The 13421-nt window shown below is 38.3% G+C and overlaps 1 protein-coding gene across 1 annotated transcript; it reads right to left on the bottom strand.

Moving 5' to 3' along the window:
* Window positions 1-2421: 2421 nt before the first annotated feature.
* LOC121403111 lies at window positions 2422-12140 on the bottom strand. Its single transcript, XM_041590755.1, has 6 exons — window positions 11890-12140; window positions 10928-11281; window positions 6951-7064; window positions 3301-3335; window positions 2873-3004; window positions 2422-2604 (listed from the first exon to the last, which is right to left on the bottom strand). The coding sequence occupies exons 1-6, from the start codon at window positions 11930-11932 to the stop codon at window positions 2587-2589; spliced, it is 696 nt and encodes a 231-aa protein (XP_041446689.1). The 5' UTR covers window positions 11933-12140; the 3' UTR covers window positions 2422-2586.
* Between the last annotated feature and the right edge of the window lie 1281 nt (window positions 12141-13421).

Below are 13421 nucleotides of genomic sequence, written 5' to 3'. Positions count from 1 at the left end.
TTCTGGCAACTGTGCTTCAGTGGCTGCGTCCAAAAAAACTGGGCAAACAATGCCTACAAGGTCAACGTATGGCAGTTGTTTAAAGAGAACAGTAGATTACTAGCCAGCAAAGCTACCTAAGCTAAAATGTCCCTCAAATCCCTGCAGACTTCTGTCCCTCCAATACAGAGCAGTATCAAGCAGATTACTAGCCAGCAAGCTTACTATCATCTGTCCCTGAAATCACTAACAGCTCTCCCCCTACACTATCTCTTCCAAGCACACACAGGCAGATTTTTCAGATACATTTTTGCCCTTGATCCCCCTCTGGCATGCCACTGTCCAGGTCGTTGCACCCTTTAAACAACTTTAAAATCATTTTTCTGGCCAGAAATGTCTTTTCTAGATGTTAAAGTTCGCCTTCCCATTGAAGTCTATGGGGTTCGCGAACCGTTCGCGAACCGCTCGCATTTTTGCGCAAGTTCGCGAATATGTTCGCGAACTTTTTTTCCGACGTTCGCTACATCCCTATTGAGCATAAATATAAGAGTGTTTCAATATCAATACCAATAGAAACAGAATCTGAATGTTTTTACCTTTTTAACCTTTATACACAAAAGTGGCACAATTGCACAGTTTATGGACCATTGGTGGATTATTGCTAAATCAAATGACTTTAGTTTTAATAACATATTTTAACACTTCATATTTTAACATTTGATATAACATAAATGTTTTAATAGTCACTGCTTTTTATTCAAAATCACTTATTTTGTTATATTTTACTGGGAATGCTGGGAATTGAGTCCCACACTGGGAGGTGGGAACCAAGTTGTAACCCCTCCCCCCTAATCACTTACTTAAGTGTGTTGTTACACAGTTCACTTAGCTTGATAAAGGGCTGGAATAGCCCGAAACATCGCTTTGCTAATGGCACGAATAAACAATTGAATCAGATATCAGAGTGCTGCTGGATTTATTGTTTTACTGTGGATGTATTCCTTGGCAGAGAGGAACACAGCTGTGCACCCGACGCTTCAAAAGGTGATTCAGTGTAAGTGTGGCACCTCTACTGATTTGACAACCTGATTGATCCCGATCCCCACACTGGCAACATCTGACTTGTAAGAATTGATGTACACCTGTCGATATCTTAAGAAGTTACATCTGCCTGACTGTGATCATTACTCCACATTAGTCCACTGTGATTCCATCTGCTGTATCCTACAAGTACTTGTGAGTAAACCTGGGGATATTTGCTCTGCATAATAAACCTGTTCACTTATTTCACCATCCAAGAACCTCCTGGCATCCAATTTATCTACCTTTGCACTTATTAGCCTGTGGGTTGTAGTTTTACAACATCTTAAAGGGAAGCTTCCATTTGGCGAAGGCTCTGCCCCGTGTGTAGATTCACATTTAACCCATGCTCACTCCACTAGCTCCTCATTGGCAGGATAGCCCAAGAAAGCGTTACACATCCCTTACACAATGTCCTTGTTTATACAGGATAGTACTATAATAGCTTCAGCAACCTCTGTATGACACTGCCTAGAGTTGTATAGTCAGTTATCCACAATTATGAAGGGCCACAGTACAATTCTATTTAGTGAATAATAATAGCTTCGGCAACCTCTGTATGACACTGCCTAGAGTTGTATAGTCAGTTATCCACAATTATGAAGGGCCACAGTACAATTCTATTTAGTGAATAAGTCTAATGATTAACCTTGCAAAAAGGAATCTTATTTGCTGCCCAGTTTTCAAACTCTCTCTGTAAGGCAGCAACATAGAGCTTTATTTTGCACAATAGACAGTACTTACAATGTCAACCCCAAGGTTATTTATGAACAGATTAAAAAGGAAAAAACAGACAAGCTCATATCAGCTACTGAAATCAGAATTATACTCGGCTCCCTCATGCTCTTTGCCAAATGGACAGTTCTGATGGGATGAATAGGCAACACGTTTCCAATTTTGGACTTATGGCAACAGCTGGTATATAGTGCTTTACTACTGATTGAACTAGCATATGACATGCAGGTAGTTATGACAAAAGTAACAAAATTTGGGGGCCATGGTGTGGAGATTGCAAAAGTATGTTAGAACATCACCCATTGTTTATTGAAGATGCAGGTGTTACTGATGAGATTTCTCATATATTGGTTTTGCTGTATACTCCTATACTTCAAGTACCATAAAGTGATATTTAGAAAGGTCCAGTTTCAGTCCTAGTGATTCAGTTCATGTCAGAACAGTTATAATCATGATGATCCAGATTTGGTCTGTAGACATTATGTCATCCAACTGGCACAAAACAACCAGGTATATTATGGTATAAGATACTTATAAGTATAGAAGACATTCTCTGAAAATATTTAGGTGTACATACTCTTTTTCTTTCTGTTTGCCAAAAAAAGAGACAGGGACCCAACATTAGTTTAATTAAGATATAACATTTAATAAACTTGTTAAGCTGTAAGTACAAGGGCAAAACATCATATAGAAACAGTAGGGTTGATGGCATCATTAAGCTAGTTTTTGCTTTTGGAAGTACAAGAATTGTCATATATAAACTATTTGATATTTGTTGTTTTCAGTTGCAGATCACCTTGAACCCTGAATCTGTATGAGAGAGTAAAACAAACAATTAACAGCCAATAATTGGATTGAAACATGTGAAACACACTAGAGGTCATTTATTATCCTTGAGCTAATTAAGGCATGGGAACTATCATGTAATATGGATGCAAGACAGAGACGTGTTACCCAAACACAAGTTGTTCCCATGTTAATCCTTCAGGGTATCAACTAGTGACACCATTTTGTTCAGAGATTCCTTATAAATGACTCCATTGTGTATTTGTTCATGAATATCCTAACTGTAGGGTACCTCATAATACACAGCAACTTCACAATACACTTGGGTATTAGGTGATCTCTTCCTCTGTGGGCTTTCAACACAGAATTGTGTTGTTGGCATGTTGACCATACTGTAGTCTGTATTCTCAATGGCGTGCAACTGCTGCGAGGATAAAAAGCACAAGTGTTGATAAAATTACACAACATAATATACTCCTTAATAATTCAGGCCTTGATGGAGTGTAACTAAATTAAAGTTAAGTTGAACTATTGCATATTTCTAAACATGTAGACATCTATAACCCATCTATAGGAACTTTCTCTTGAGTGCTTTTTATTTGGGGAAAGTTTTGCAGCAGGCAATACAAAGTTCTCATTGAAGCATCTGATACATTGATACATCTTTGTTACTTCTGTATAGTGTTTGCTCATGGTATAACAAACAGAAATCAACCTCACCTGTTCAGCTGTTGTAATGTTGTCTGTATTAGGTCCTGGTGGGAAAAGAAAACATGTATTCCCATATATCATATGTTTATTATTATTATTTAATTATGGATAATAATATTTAATTATTTCTAAAGAAGAACGTGTAAATATATCGGGGGAAATTCATAAAATGTAAAAAACATTGCAGAAATAATAGAATTTGCATTTCACAATGTAATATTAGACTGTTATTGCATGGCAGATGTTAATTATGCATTGCACATTTTTAAATGGCTGATTCATAACATTTAGGGGCCGATTCATCAATAGTCGAATATCGAGGGTTAATTAACCCTCGATATTCGACTGGGAACTAAAATCGTTCGACTTCGAATATCGAAGTCGAACGATTTTGCGCAAATCCTGCGATCGATCGATCGAAGGATTTTTCGTTCGATCGAACGATTAAATCCTTCGAATCGAACGATTCGAAGGATTTTAATCCAACGATCGAAGGAAAATCCTTCGATCAAAAAATCACAGGCAAGCCTATGGGGACCTTCCCCATAGGCTAACATTGACTTCGGTAGGTTTTATCTACCGAAGTAGGTGGTCGAAGTATTTTTTAAAGAGACAGTACTTCGATTATCGAATGGTCGAATAGTCGAACGATTTTTACTTCGAAACGTTCGAATCGTTCGAATTCGAACGAATTTAACCAATTCGATGGTCGAAGTAACCAAAAAATACTTCGAAATTCTAAGTTTTTTACATTCGAATTCTTCACTCGAATTTTGTAAATCTGCCCCTTAGTATTTTATAGAATGGCTAACTCTAAGCATTTTTTTCTGTTTTATAGTTTTTGAATTATTTGCCTTCTTTTTCTGACTCTTTCCAGCTTTCAAATGCGGGTCACTGACCCCATCTAGAAACAAATGCTCTGTTGTTATTTTTAATTACTCATCATTCTATTCAGGCCCTTTCATATTCATATTCCAGATTGCTGAAATTGCAAACTGGGGAGCTGCTAAATAACTACAAATAAAAAAATTAAAACCAATTGCAAATTGTCTCAGACATCTCTACATAATACTAAAAGTTAATTTAAAGGTGAACACCCCGTGTAAGGCATGCCTGAAGGTGGCGTAATCTCTTGCAGCAAACAAATTTGACATTAAAAAGTTGCATTGCATACATTATGAAACTATAAAATTGGCAATGTTTCTTTTACTGTCAGAAGTGGTCGCTGGGTGCACAACTGGGAAACCCATTATTCAGAAGGCTCCGAATTACAGAAAGCCCATCTCCCATAGAATTCATTTTATCTAAATTAGGGATGTACTGAATACAGTATTTGGTTCTAAATTCCGCGAAGATTTGGCCTTTTCCAGCAGAATTCGGATTCTGCCTGAATCCAAGTGCCTGGCTGAACCGAATCCAAATCAATAAAATCATGTGACTGACGACTGAATCTTTCAGAAAGGATTTGGGATTTGGCCGAATCCTAAAAAAGTGGATTTGGCATGTCCCTAATTTAAATTATTCAATAATAATAAAATAGTACCTTGTACTTGATCCAAACTAAGATATAATTAATCCTTATTGGAGGCAAAACCAGTCTATTTGGTTTATTTAATGTTTACATGATTTTCTAGTAGACTTAAGGTATGAAGATTTAAATTATGGAACAATCCATGATCCAGAAAACCTTGGCCTTGAACAATCTGGATAACAGGTCCCATACCTATATTAAATTCACATCAAAAATGTGTTCATGCAGAGGCATACATTTTTTGCATTGTGGATATTTTTCAGTTACCAACTTTTGTTAAATTTCCCTGATAACAGACTATTTGGGTTATGTAATAACAACACTAATGTGGTTATTTATTGTAGGTCCAGTTGAGTTTTCTAAAAAATTTCATATATTTTCGAGGTTAGTTTCACTAAAAATCTCACATTTTTCAGGGGAAACAAAACATTTTTTGAGATTTATTATGCACTGAAGCTGCTAAAAGTCAGAATCCAAAAATACTCCAGCTAAAACCTGTTGAATTCAAGTAAAAGTCAATGGCAGAGGTTTCCTCACAAGCTCAACCTTATAACCCTATAAATAACCCCCTAAATGAAGGTACAATAACCCATAGCAGGCAAGCAGCAGGCAGTGATTACGGGTCACCTGTTTAGAACTTATTGGTTGCTATGGTTACTCCTCCTGGGCATACTTAAAAAGTGCTTGTTATTAAATATGGAGGTATATTTGCTTAAGCTCTTCTAACACATAGTTGCATCAGTGGGTGGCATTTACTGGTTTTCCATTTAAAAGTAAACATAAGAGGTAAATAGGTCACTGGACCTGAAGCCAACTTAGGCTTCTTTGAGTTGGAGCACATTCTATACACCTGCAGAAGTGACAGGTTGATGACCGGTGCATGGTGACCACTAAATATGGCACATTGTGCCTGTTTTTTTCATTTTGCCTCCATGATAAATGAGTCCCCTGATATCACATGACTATTGACTATTATGTAGAATTAATAATATAACTACTGGGAATGAATGGCTCTGCAGGCCAATATAAATGGATTGTGGCATTTGAATTCCCTCTGATTTCTAAAGAATCTGTGCACCACAGATGAGGCAGAGAAACTTCAAGTCCCTGAATCCATCATTTCACAAAAATCAAGGTAAAGAAGAGTTCAGTTTGTGGAATCAGGTATTTCTTTGTAAGAAAGATATATTTATATAAATACTTAAGTGAGATACAGTTACATAATCCTCTATATTTGCAAAACTGTCAGTTACATCTGCTTTGCTGATTAAGGTGCCAAGTGTAAAGTAAAACCACATAGATACAAGGCAACTCTGCAAATAAGACCTTCCTTGAGGCCCCCTTGTGTTGCATCTAATGAATTGTTACTGCTATTTCATGCGCAGCTTACATATGACTTACAGAAATTGAGAAATTCCCACTCATACTTATGAATATATTTATCTTGTGTGTGATTTGCCAACATGGACACAAATCAGAGTCTGCATTAGTAAATTGTGTACAAGTTGGGCCCTCACAATCCTGGGCATTAGTGATGATAACCACGGGGGGCACATCTTGTCCCAAGCGCCAGTCGCCTGGTCTTCCCCAGCTTTTAAGTTATGAATTGCATGTAAAAAATGAAATGCCTTTTACTACAATTCCTCAAGGAATGCAATTATTCTGGTGTATCAATTTCTTCTAAGACTGCAGGAGGTTCTATACATTTAGCCAAAGAGAGAACTATCTGCATACCAGGTTTACTAGGATATCATCGTTGCCTTTTTTTTAGCCCCATCCCTACTCTTCGGTGATGTATAATAATCACACACAACCAATAGACACAAATGGGCAATTCTGACCTCATTGTCCCCTTTCAACCTTTTCCTTTTATAATCTGATGATTGGACCTTGCTATTCTTAATTACCACGACATGTCCAGCTAGCTGGAAGGCAGGACACTAACTCAAATAAGTTGGAGTGATGACCCTGCTGTACCTATAAGAATATGCTGTAGCTTTAAAAAACTTTACAAAGTAAAGTGAATCTTAGCCATCCTTTGTACACTACAGGCATTTGAATGCATTTAAATGGTTTAACCTTCATTGCACAATTCAGATGGGGTTTAGGAAACAAGTTCTGACCTCACCATTGTTTGTACACCTCAGATAAGCTGCAAGTGAGACCAAAAGAACCAGGGACACCGCACCCACAATGACAAGCATGATAAGGAAATTGTATGAGGCATTATTCTCTATAGAACCTAGGAGAGAGCACAGCAACATAATCACAAAGTTATTTTGGACACACAATATTGCAGTGGTGATATTCTTTGCAAAATCTCTTGTTTTGGTGATTATTTGGTCACCTGTGAGTTCTTTGGGAGTAATTAATCAGCCTGTGCTTGCACTTACCTTCTGGCATGGGACACACCTCAGAAGTAGTGTGGGAAGAGGGGCACCTGGTATATCATTAGCACAGAACCTTCACCTAACGGGACACAAGAATTTTGCCCACAAGGAAATAAAGTATGTATGTACAGGAAAAATAATTTACTTACACATTAATACAGAGATCCCTCATGCAATAGTTATAATAATACCTCCTAATTTTAACAGTTATCAGTGCTATCTACTTACAAGAGTCTATTAGAAAGTTCACAGCTCTATGCAAAGTTCCATTACTTGGGGCGACACAGTTCAATAACATAGTTTAGTTTCTTAGTCACAGCTTTTCAGAGGCAGGTACCAGATTAGGGCTACCCATAAGGTGCACACTTACAAGGATAGATTTACAAACGTATGCACTACTTTGAACATGTGCAACTGCAACAATGAACCAGGTCTTTCCTTTCATTTTGCAACTTATATTAGACTATTTAAAGTAAAATGCTAATTGGAGGCTATCGGCAGCTGCATCAATGTTAGTAAATCAGCCTATTACCAACTATTCCTGTTCTTTTAAGGTTATCCACTCAGGTACATATAAGCACTCATCAGTTGAGTCAAAATACATTGCTGATCTCTTTACACTCGCCAGCCTCTCAACACAGCCAGACTCATAGCTCCTTCTTGCGTCCTCATATCGTACACTAACAACTTGTAGAGACCCTGAGGTTAAGGTATGTTTAACTCAGGCAGTTTCCCCTGTATTTGGACACTTAAGTGGTCCTCTGATTCACCCAGGCAGCTACAGTATGTTCATTTTCCTGAGTCCATTGTAGTTCAAGGTTTTTTCCCAGTAGGTGGCAGTGTGTAAATGTATAAAAGGGAAAGCACACGTGTGCTTAGGGCTGTTTCCTGGATCCCACCTTGCCGGGAGGTGGGTACAGAAGTGGGTCTGAATGTTGTCAGGCTGAAAAGCAGGGACAGTTTAGTATAAGGAGTTTATGTAATAGGTGCACTAGGAGCAAAAGATAGTGGCAGGGTAATTTAGTGAGCAGCTTTCTGGCTGCAACAAGGAGAGTAGTTGGAGTTAGTACCTTTGCTGTGATAAAGCCACCAGACATGGACATGAGTGGTTGAGTTTAGGAGCAGGGAAACTGCCAAGGTGCAAGAAAGAATGTCTTATATGTTGCAGAATGATTTGGAGGCCTACGATAAGATTTGGTTGCCCTGGTTAGCATATGAAAACGATCCCTTGCTTTTCTCAGCATTGCATGTATAATCTGTTGACTTTCTCCCTGGGTCACCAAACTGCCTATAACCTTGAAAATGCCTACGACCATTGTTTTTATTTGCTCTGATACCTAGCCCAGCCGCCGTTCCTACCTTATTTACCTGTTTATTTATATATTTCTTTGCTAAGACCCCCCCCTTTTTTTTTTTTTCCTCTTTCTTTCCCCCTTTCTCCCCCCTTTTTCTCTATTGTTTCTTTTACTCTCCATTTTACTCCATGTTATCTTATTGCTCTCTTATTCATGATTGAACCTACATATTATATCTTACGATTTTCTGTGACTGTACTCATGCAATAACATGTTGATTTTTTTTTTTTTATTGGAAAATCAATAAAACATTTCAGTTTAAAAAAAAAAAAGATCAGCTGATGCATGGAGAGAGAGAAAGTCATTAAATCTTCCTGAAACTTTTAAGAGATGTGCTTGTTGAGTGCCTATGGTGTAGCAAGGAAGAATGGGATGTCAAAATATCATTGCCTAACTCAAAGGTAGACATCAATTTCAGCATGGAAAGAAGCAAGCAGGAAACATTATGATAATGGAGAAACTGTGCTGCTAAATATACTAAAAGGGATTGATCAACAGGAGCAAAATACAGTGGTTAAAGTGGTTATTTGGCCTAGTTCTGAGGGTGGAGCTCATTGTTTTTACCCAACACATATTTGTACATTTGCATTTACATATTTGCATTGAAACATATTAGAGGCATTTAAATGTTGTCAATTCTCCACATACTTCAGCTAGCTAGAGCAATCTATGTAGGCATGTTATTTAATTGGATGGGAAATGCATTCAGTTGCTTAGTGATTTCCCATTAGAACAGCCCAATGCACCTAAAGTTATTGTACCTTTATAGAAATGTATACCCTTAATTTTAGGTGCAGTACCTTTTCCCCACCCCATGCAAAATGTCTTCTCCACACTATACCTTGTGGGTAGTATTCTTTTGCCTGCTTGTCTGCAAAAATTCAAGTGATATAGCTAGGGGGATTGCTCAATGCAAAATATCATGTATCAAGGAGAGAAAAGAATTGACCCATATTATTGTATCTTCCGATCTGAAAACTCTTGTGTATGTAATAATAAAATGTAACTTTTAATAAATATTTACCATAAAAAGTTCGCTATGAATCATTTAAAATAAGGGTTAGGAGCAGTGGGACAGAATACCCGAAAGCAAAGGGTTGGTCACAACCATGTACAGCTTCTATGTAACAAGATATCCAAACCTGCCTAACAGATATACTATATAGCGATCTGAGGTATGATCCTGTAGTATGTTTAGGAACCGGCAGAGTCACCTGTTCACTCCCCTTCCGACACCAACCCCTTCACCCACATAGAGTCCCCTCCCACAGGTGGTTCAGTCGATGTCCCTATCCGGAGTGTAATGTAAACCCTATAGGTATCCAAACTGCTTGTCAAGCAAGATATATTGTGCCTCAGCACAACTCTGCAGTAGATTCCACACTTGGATCCGATTACACCGGAACATCAAGATCCCTCCCGATTAGGGTTGCCACCTGGCCGGTATTTTAGCGGCATATCCGGTAAAAATGATGGTTGATCCCAATGTTATTAATAGGGAAAAATGGTAAATATATAGGAAGGCCGGTATTTTCCAGAAAAGGTGGAAACCCTACTCCTGATCCGTGTCTATAGTTATTAATCTGAGTTTGATTCCGGCTCCTGCCCTAACCTGATGAGAGAAACAGTTTTCCTTCATTGCCAGAGACACTCTCTTCTCTAACAAAATCTCTGGACACAAGTGTTTAGAGGCAAATATGTGTGCAAATTCACCACCCTTAGTACTCAAAAAACACTCTTGTACCATTTAAAATCCAGCACAATGTGCAGGACATGCATCTGAATGGCAGGCAAGTTAGGGGATGGTAGTGCAGGATTTATATGGATTATGCTGAACGTGCAGGCCTCTGTGCTTTCGTCTGGTGGGGCAATGTTTTTTGCTCTTGGCACTCTGCCCCACTGTTCATAGATGACCTCTCAAGCATTTTGTAGGTGTTTTGAGACTTTTTTCCCTCTGTCACTCAATTTGTAAATATTTTTATTACAATGGTGTATTTCATACTATGTTGTACTCTATGGTTTTTTTTTCAGTAGATGAGGCTGTTATCAAGTGTATAAATGTCTTAATGTCATCTTGTTTAGACTATGATTATGGGATGTTCCCTAAACGGTTTAGGCATCTATTCTATAGTGACTACCTGTGTTTTTTATTGTAAAAATAAAATGTGTTTTTTACTTTATGAGACAGTGTGCCCTATATTTTTTCTATTTTCTTGTTTTGAGAATTAAACCCATTGTGCAAAACTGTTTTGTAAAAAAAGTACCCTGTTTTAAGGCTGCGTGTAGGAAGGTTTGTCCTATGTTTTTTTTTATATACAATAAATATATTATTTATTTAACTGAATTTGTGATACTCCCACCTGTCACAATGAGGAATGTCCCATTCCCATGTCCACTGACGTCATTCTTCAAGCTGAATGAAACTTGACAAATATATATTCCACTGTCCGACAATTGTGCTCTGTGTAGTTGAATGCCGGCTGATCGCCTTTCAGTAAAATCATTTTGGGCAGCTTGACTGACTCTTCCAATAAACTCTCCATCAATGTTGGATACCTTAGGCCCACGCAGGGTATGTTTGTACCAAGTGGCCCACCCAAGAGTTGCATTCTCCATGTTACTCAGTGTGTAGTTACATTGCAAAGTAACTGTGGTATCCTCAGACACAGTCACTTCTGGGATCTGATATACATGGATTCTTTGAGAAACAAAACCTGCAATGTGCATAGAACAGTTACTAATGGAAATTAACTGATATATGTTATTTTATAAAAGAAACACCAGTATGCAGAAAGGTTTTAAAAAATGCATTGTTGTCCGTTGGAATCTGTTTCTGAACCCGTCGGTCACCCTAGAACTAAAGTTCTTGTTAATCTACATTTTAACTGTCCTTTCTCTTTTCGTTCAGTCCCTCTATGTCTTTCATTCCCCTTCTCTTTTGTTCCCCAGCTTTCCAACCCAACAGGTTTCTTCATCTCCTGCTTGCATAGCTCTCTCAGAAGTAGAATATGAACAAATGGTGTAGACATACAAAGCCTCATCATTTCTGGAGCATTTAAGAAAAAGCAATATTTATTGCTTCCCGTGGGGGGTATATACTATATGTAGAAGGATCCATGAAGATAATTTAGTGTATGGCGGTGTCTCTGGTCAGATGGTCCATGTGGAGGTTTAAGTTCAGCTGGTTGGGTACAGTGACCATAAACCAGGAAATCTCATGGCACTGCCTTCTAGAGAGGCAAATTGACCGTGTGGCTTGGCTTCTTGAATGACAATTGTAGATACAAAAATCTAAAAGATTACCTTATACCCCAGCACTCACTTTGTAAGGCTCCCAGGATAAGCAGAAGTTCCGCACCTCTCATTATGTCGCAAGTGGTTAAAAGTGCGAGTGATTAAAATGATGAATGATGCTGTCATGTGTGGGAATGGTCTAAGTAGCTGACATAAGGAACAGAGAGCATATCAGTCAAGTTGTTAATGTTATGTTTGTAATAGGGAAGTATCAACTAAAATAGTTTCATAGCTGTCATTTTTTTTGTAGATCTTTGGTTGGGCATACTCTTGCACATGGTAAGACACATGTTGCCAAATAATATTTACATCTTACCAGAACCTGTTATTTAGTTAGATGAGTATCTGGTATATTAGAAATAAATCATTTATTATGCAGAAAACATGTGCATTTATATCTAGGGGAGGGGCTGAGCTTGTTCCTGGTCCTATTTCAGTATGTCAGAGAAAAGGGAAACTTATTTCCAATATTAAATATACTGTAGGTTTTCTTTTGCATCCTTAATATCAAATGATCAAAATGGGTACATGGGGGGTAAGCTACTCCTTAGGGGCACAGCTAGATACTAAAGTATACAGGTCTATTGGCAGCTCAACAACAGCAGCTGAAAGGCTTGTAACAGGGCCACTTGTGCCTTATGTGCACTTGTCACTAGAAGATGTTTAAGTATAAAGCTTTTGTTGCCCAAATAATTCACTGTCACAATAAATGTGATGAACTCAAACTCTCTTTATTGTTGTACAGACTCTTGCAGAGGCACAGCATACAGATCTGGGGCTCTGGTTGTCCACAAGGGTATTTGTCACACAATACTCGTTACTCACCACAGAATCTCCATTCTGAAGAATTCAGGGCTCTTGTCCTGTAAGATGCACTAGTAGGAGTGTCAAAAGCTGTACAGGGGCCTCCTTCTACTCTAGCTCTTACCCCTGATTCTCTGCTGTGACCTCACATACAATGGCCAAGCTTCTTCCATAGGCTCTCCACTTATCTACACCTGAACGCTCAATTCCCTAACTCTGGTGCACATTCACCTATGGGCTCCTGACAAAATTTTTACTTCTTGTTGGGACAACAGGCTGTCCATGCCTGCTAGCCCTCTCTAGCTTTAAACTTCTGAAGAGAACTCACTTGCCACTACTATCCACTAATGGTACCAGCCTCCCCACGGGCCTGGCCACATTGGTCTGATGCTGCTGCTAGGCCAAAAGAGGAAATGCCCCAGCAAGGCACTGTGTTTTATAGGCTCTCAGGTGGACCTAGTGCCACCTGCTGGCTGAACTACAGTATAGCTTAACTATTTACATATAGATATAGAGTTTTACTATTTCCATCTTTCCACTATGGGGGAAATGTAATTAAAGTCGGTAACAGAAAAATATTCGCAATGCAAAAAGTTATGCCTTTGTGCAAACATATTTTCCTTTGCACAAATTCAATATAGCTTTTGTGAACCCGGAAACTGCTTAGCGGCCACTTACGACAGTGGAAGAATTTTATAGTTAACGCTAGTGCACAGTGAATGTAATAAAACTACTTACTGAAAAGGTTGGTATGTT

Source organism: Xenopus laevis, chromosome 4L (assembly GCF_017654675.1).
Source record: "Xenopus laevis strain J_2021 chromosome 4L, Xenopus_laevis_v10.1, whole genome shotgun sequence".
Lineage (NCBI taxonomy): Eukaryota > Metazoa > Chordata > Amphibia > Anura > Pipidae > Xenopus > Xenopus laevis.
This window is presented reverse-complemented; position numbering and strand designations above follow the sequence as displayed.

Coding starts and splice junctions, on each gene's coding strand:
- LOC121403111 (XM_041590755.1), bottom strand. CDS start 11,932: ATGAGAGGTGCGGAACTTCTGCTTATCCTGGGAGCCTTACAAA. Junction 3,336..6,950: donor TCTGAGGTGTACAAACAATG/GTGAGGTCAGAA, acceptor TTTTCCCACCAG/GACCTAATACAGACAACATT. Junction 3,005..3,300: donor ACATTACAACAGCTGAACAG/GTGAGGTTGATT, acceptor TTATCCTCGCAG/CAGTTGCACGCCATTGAGAA.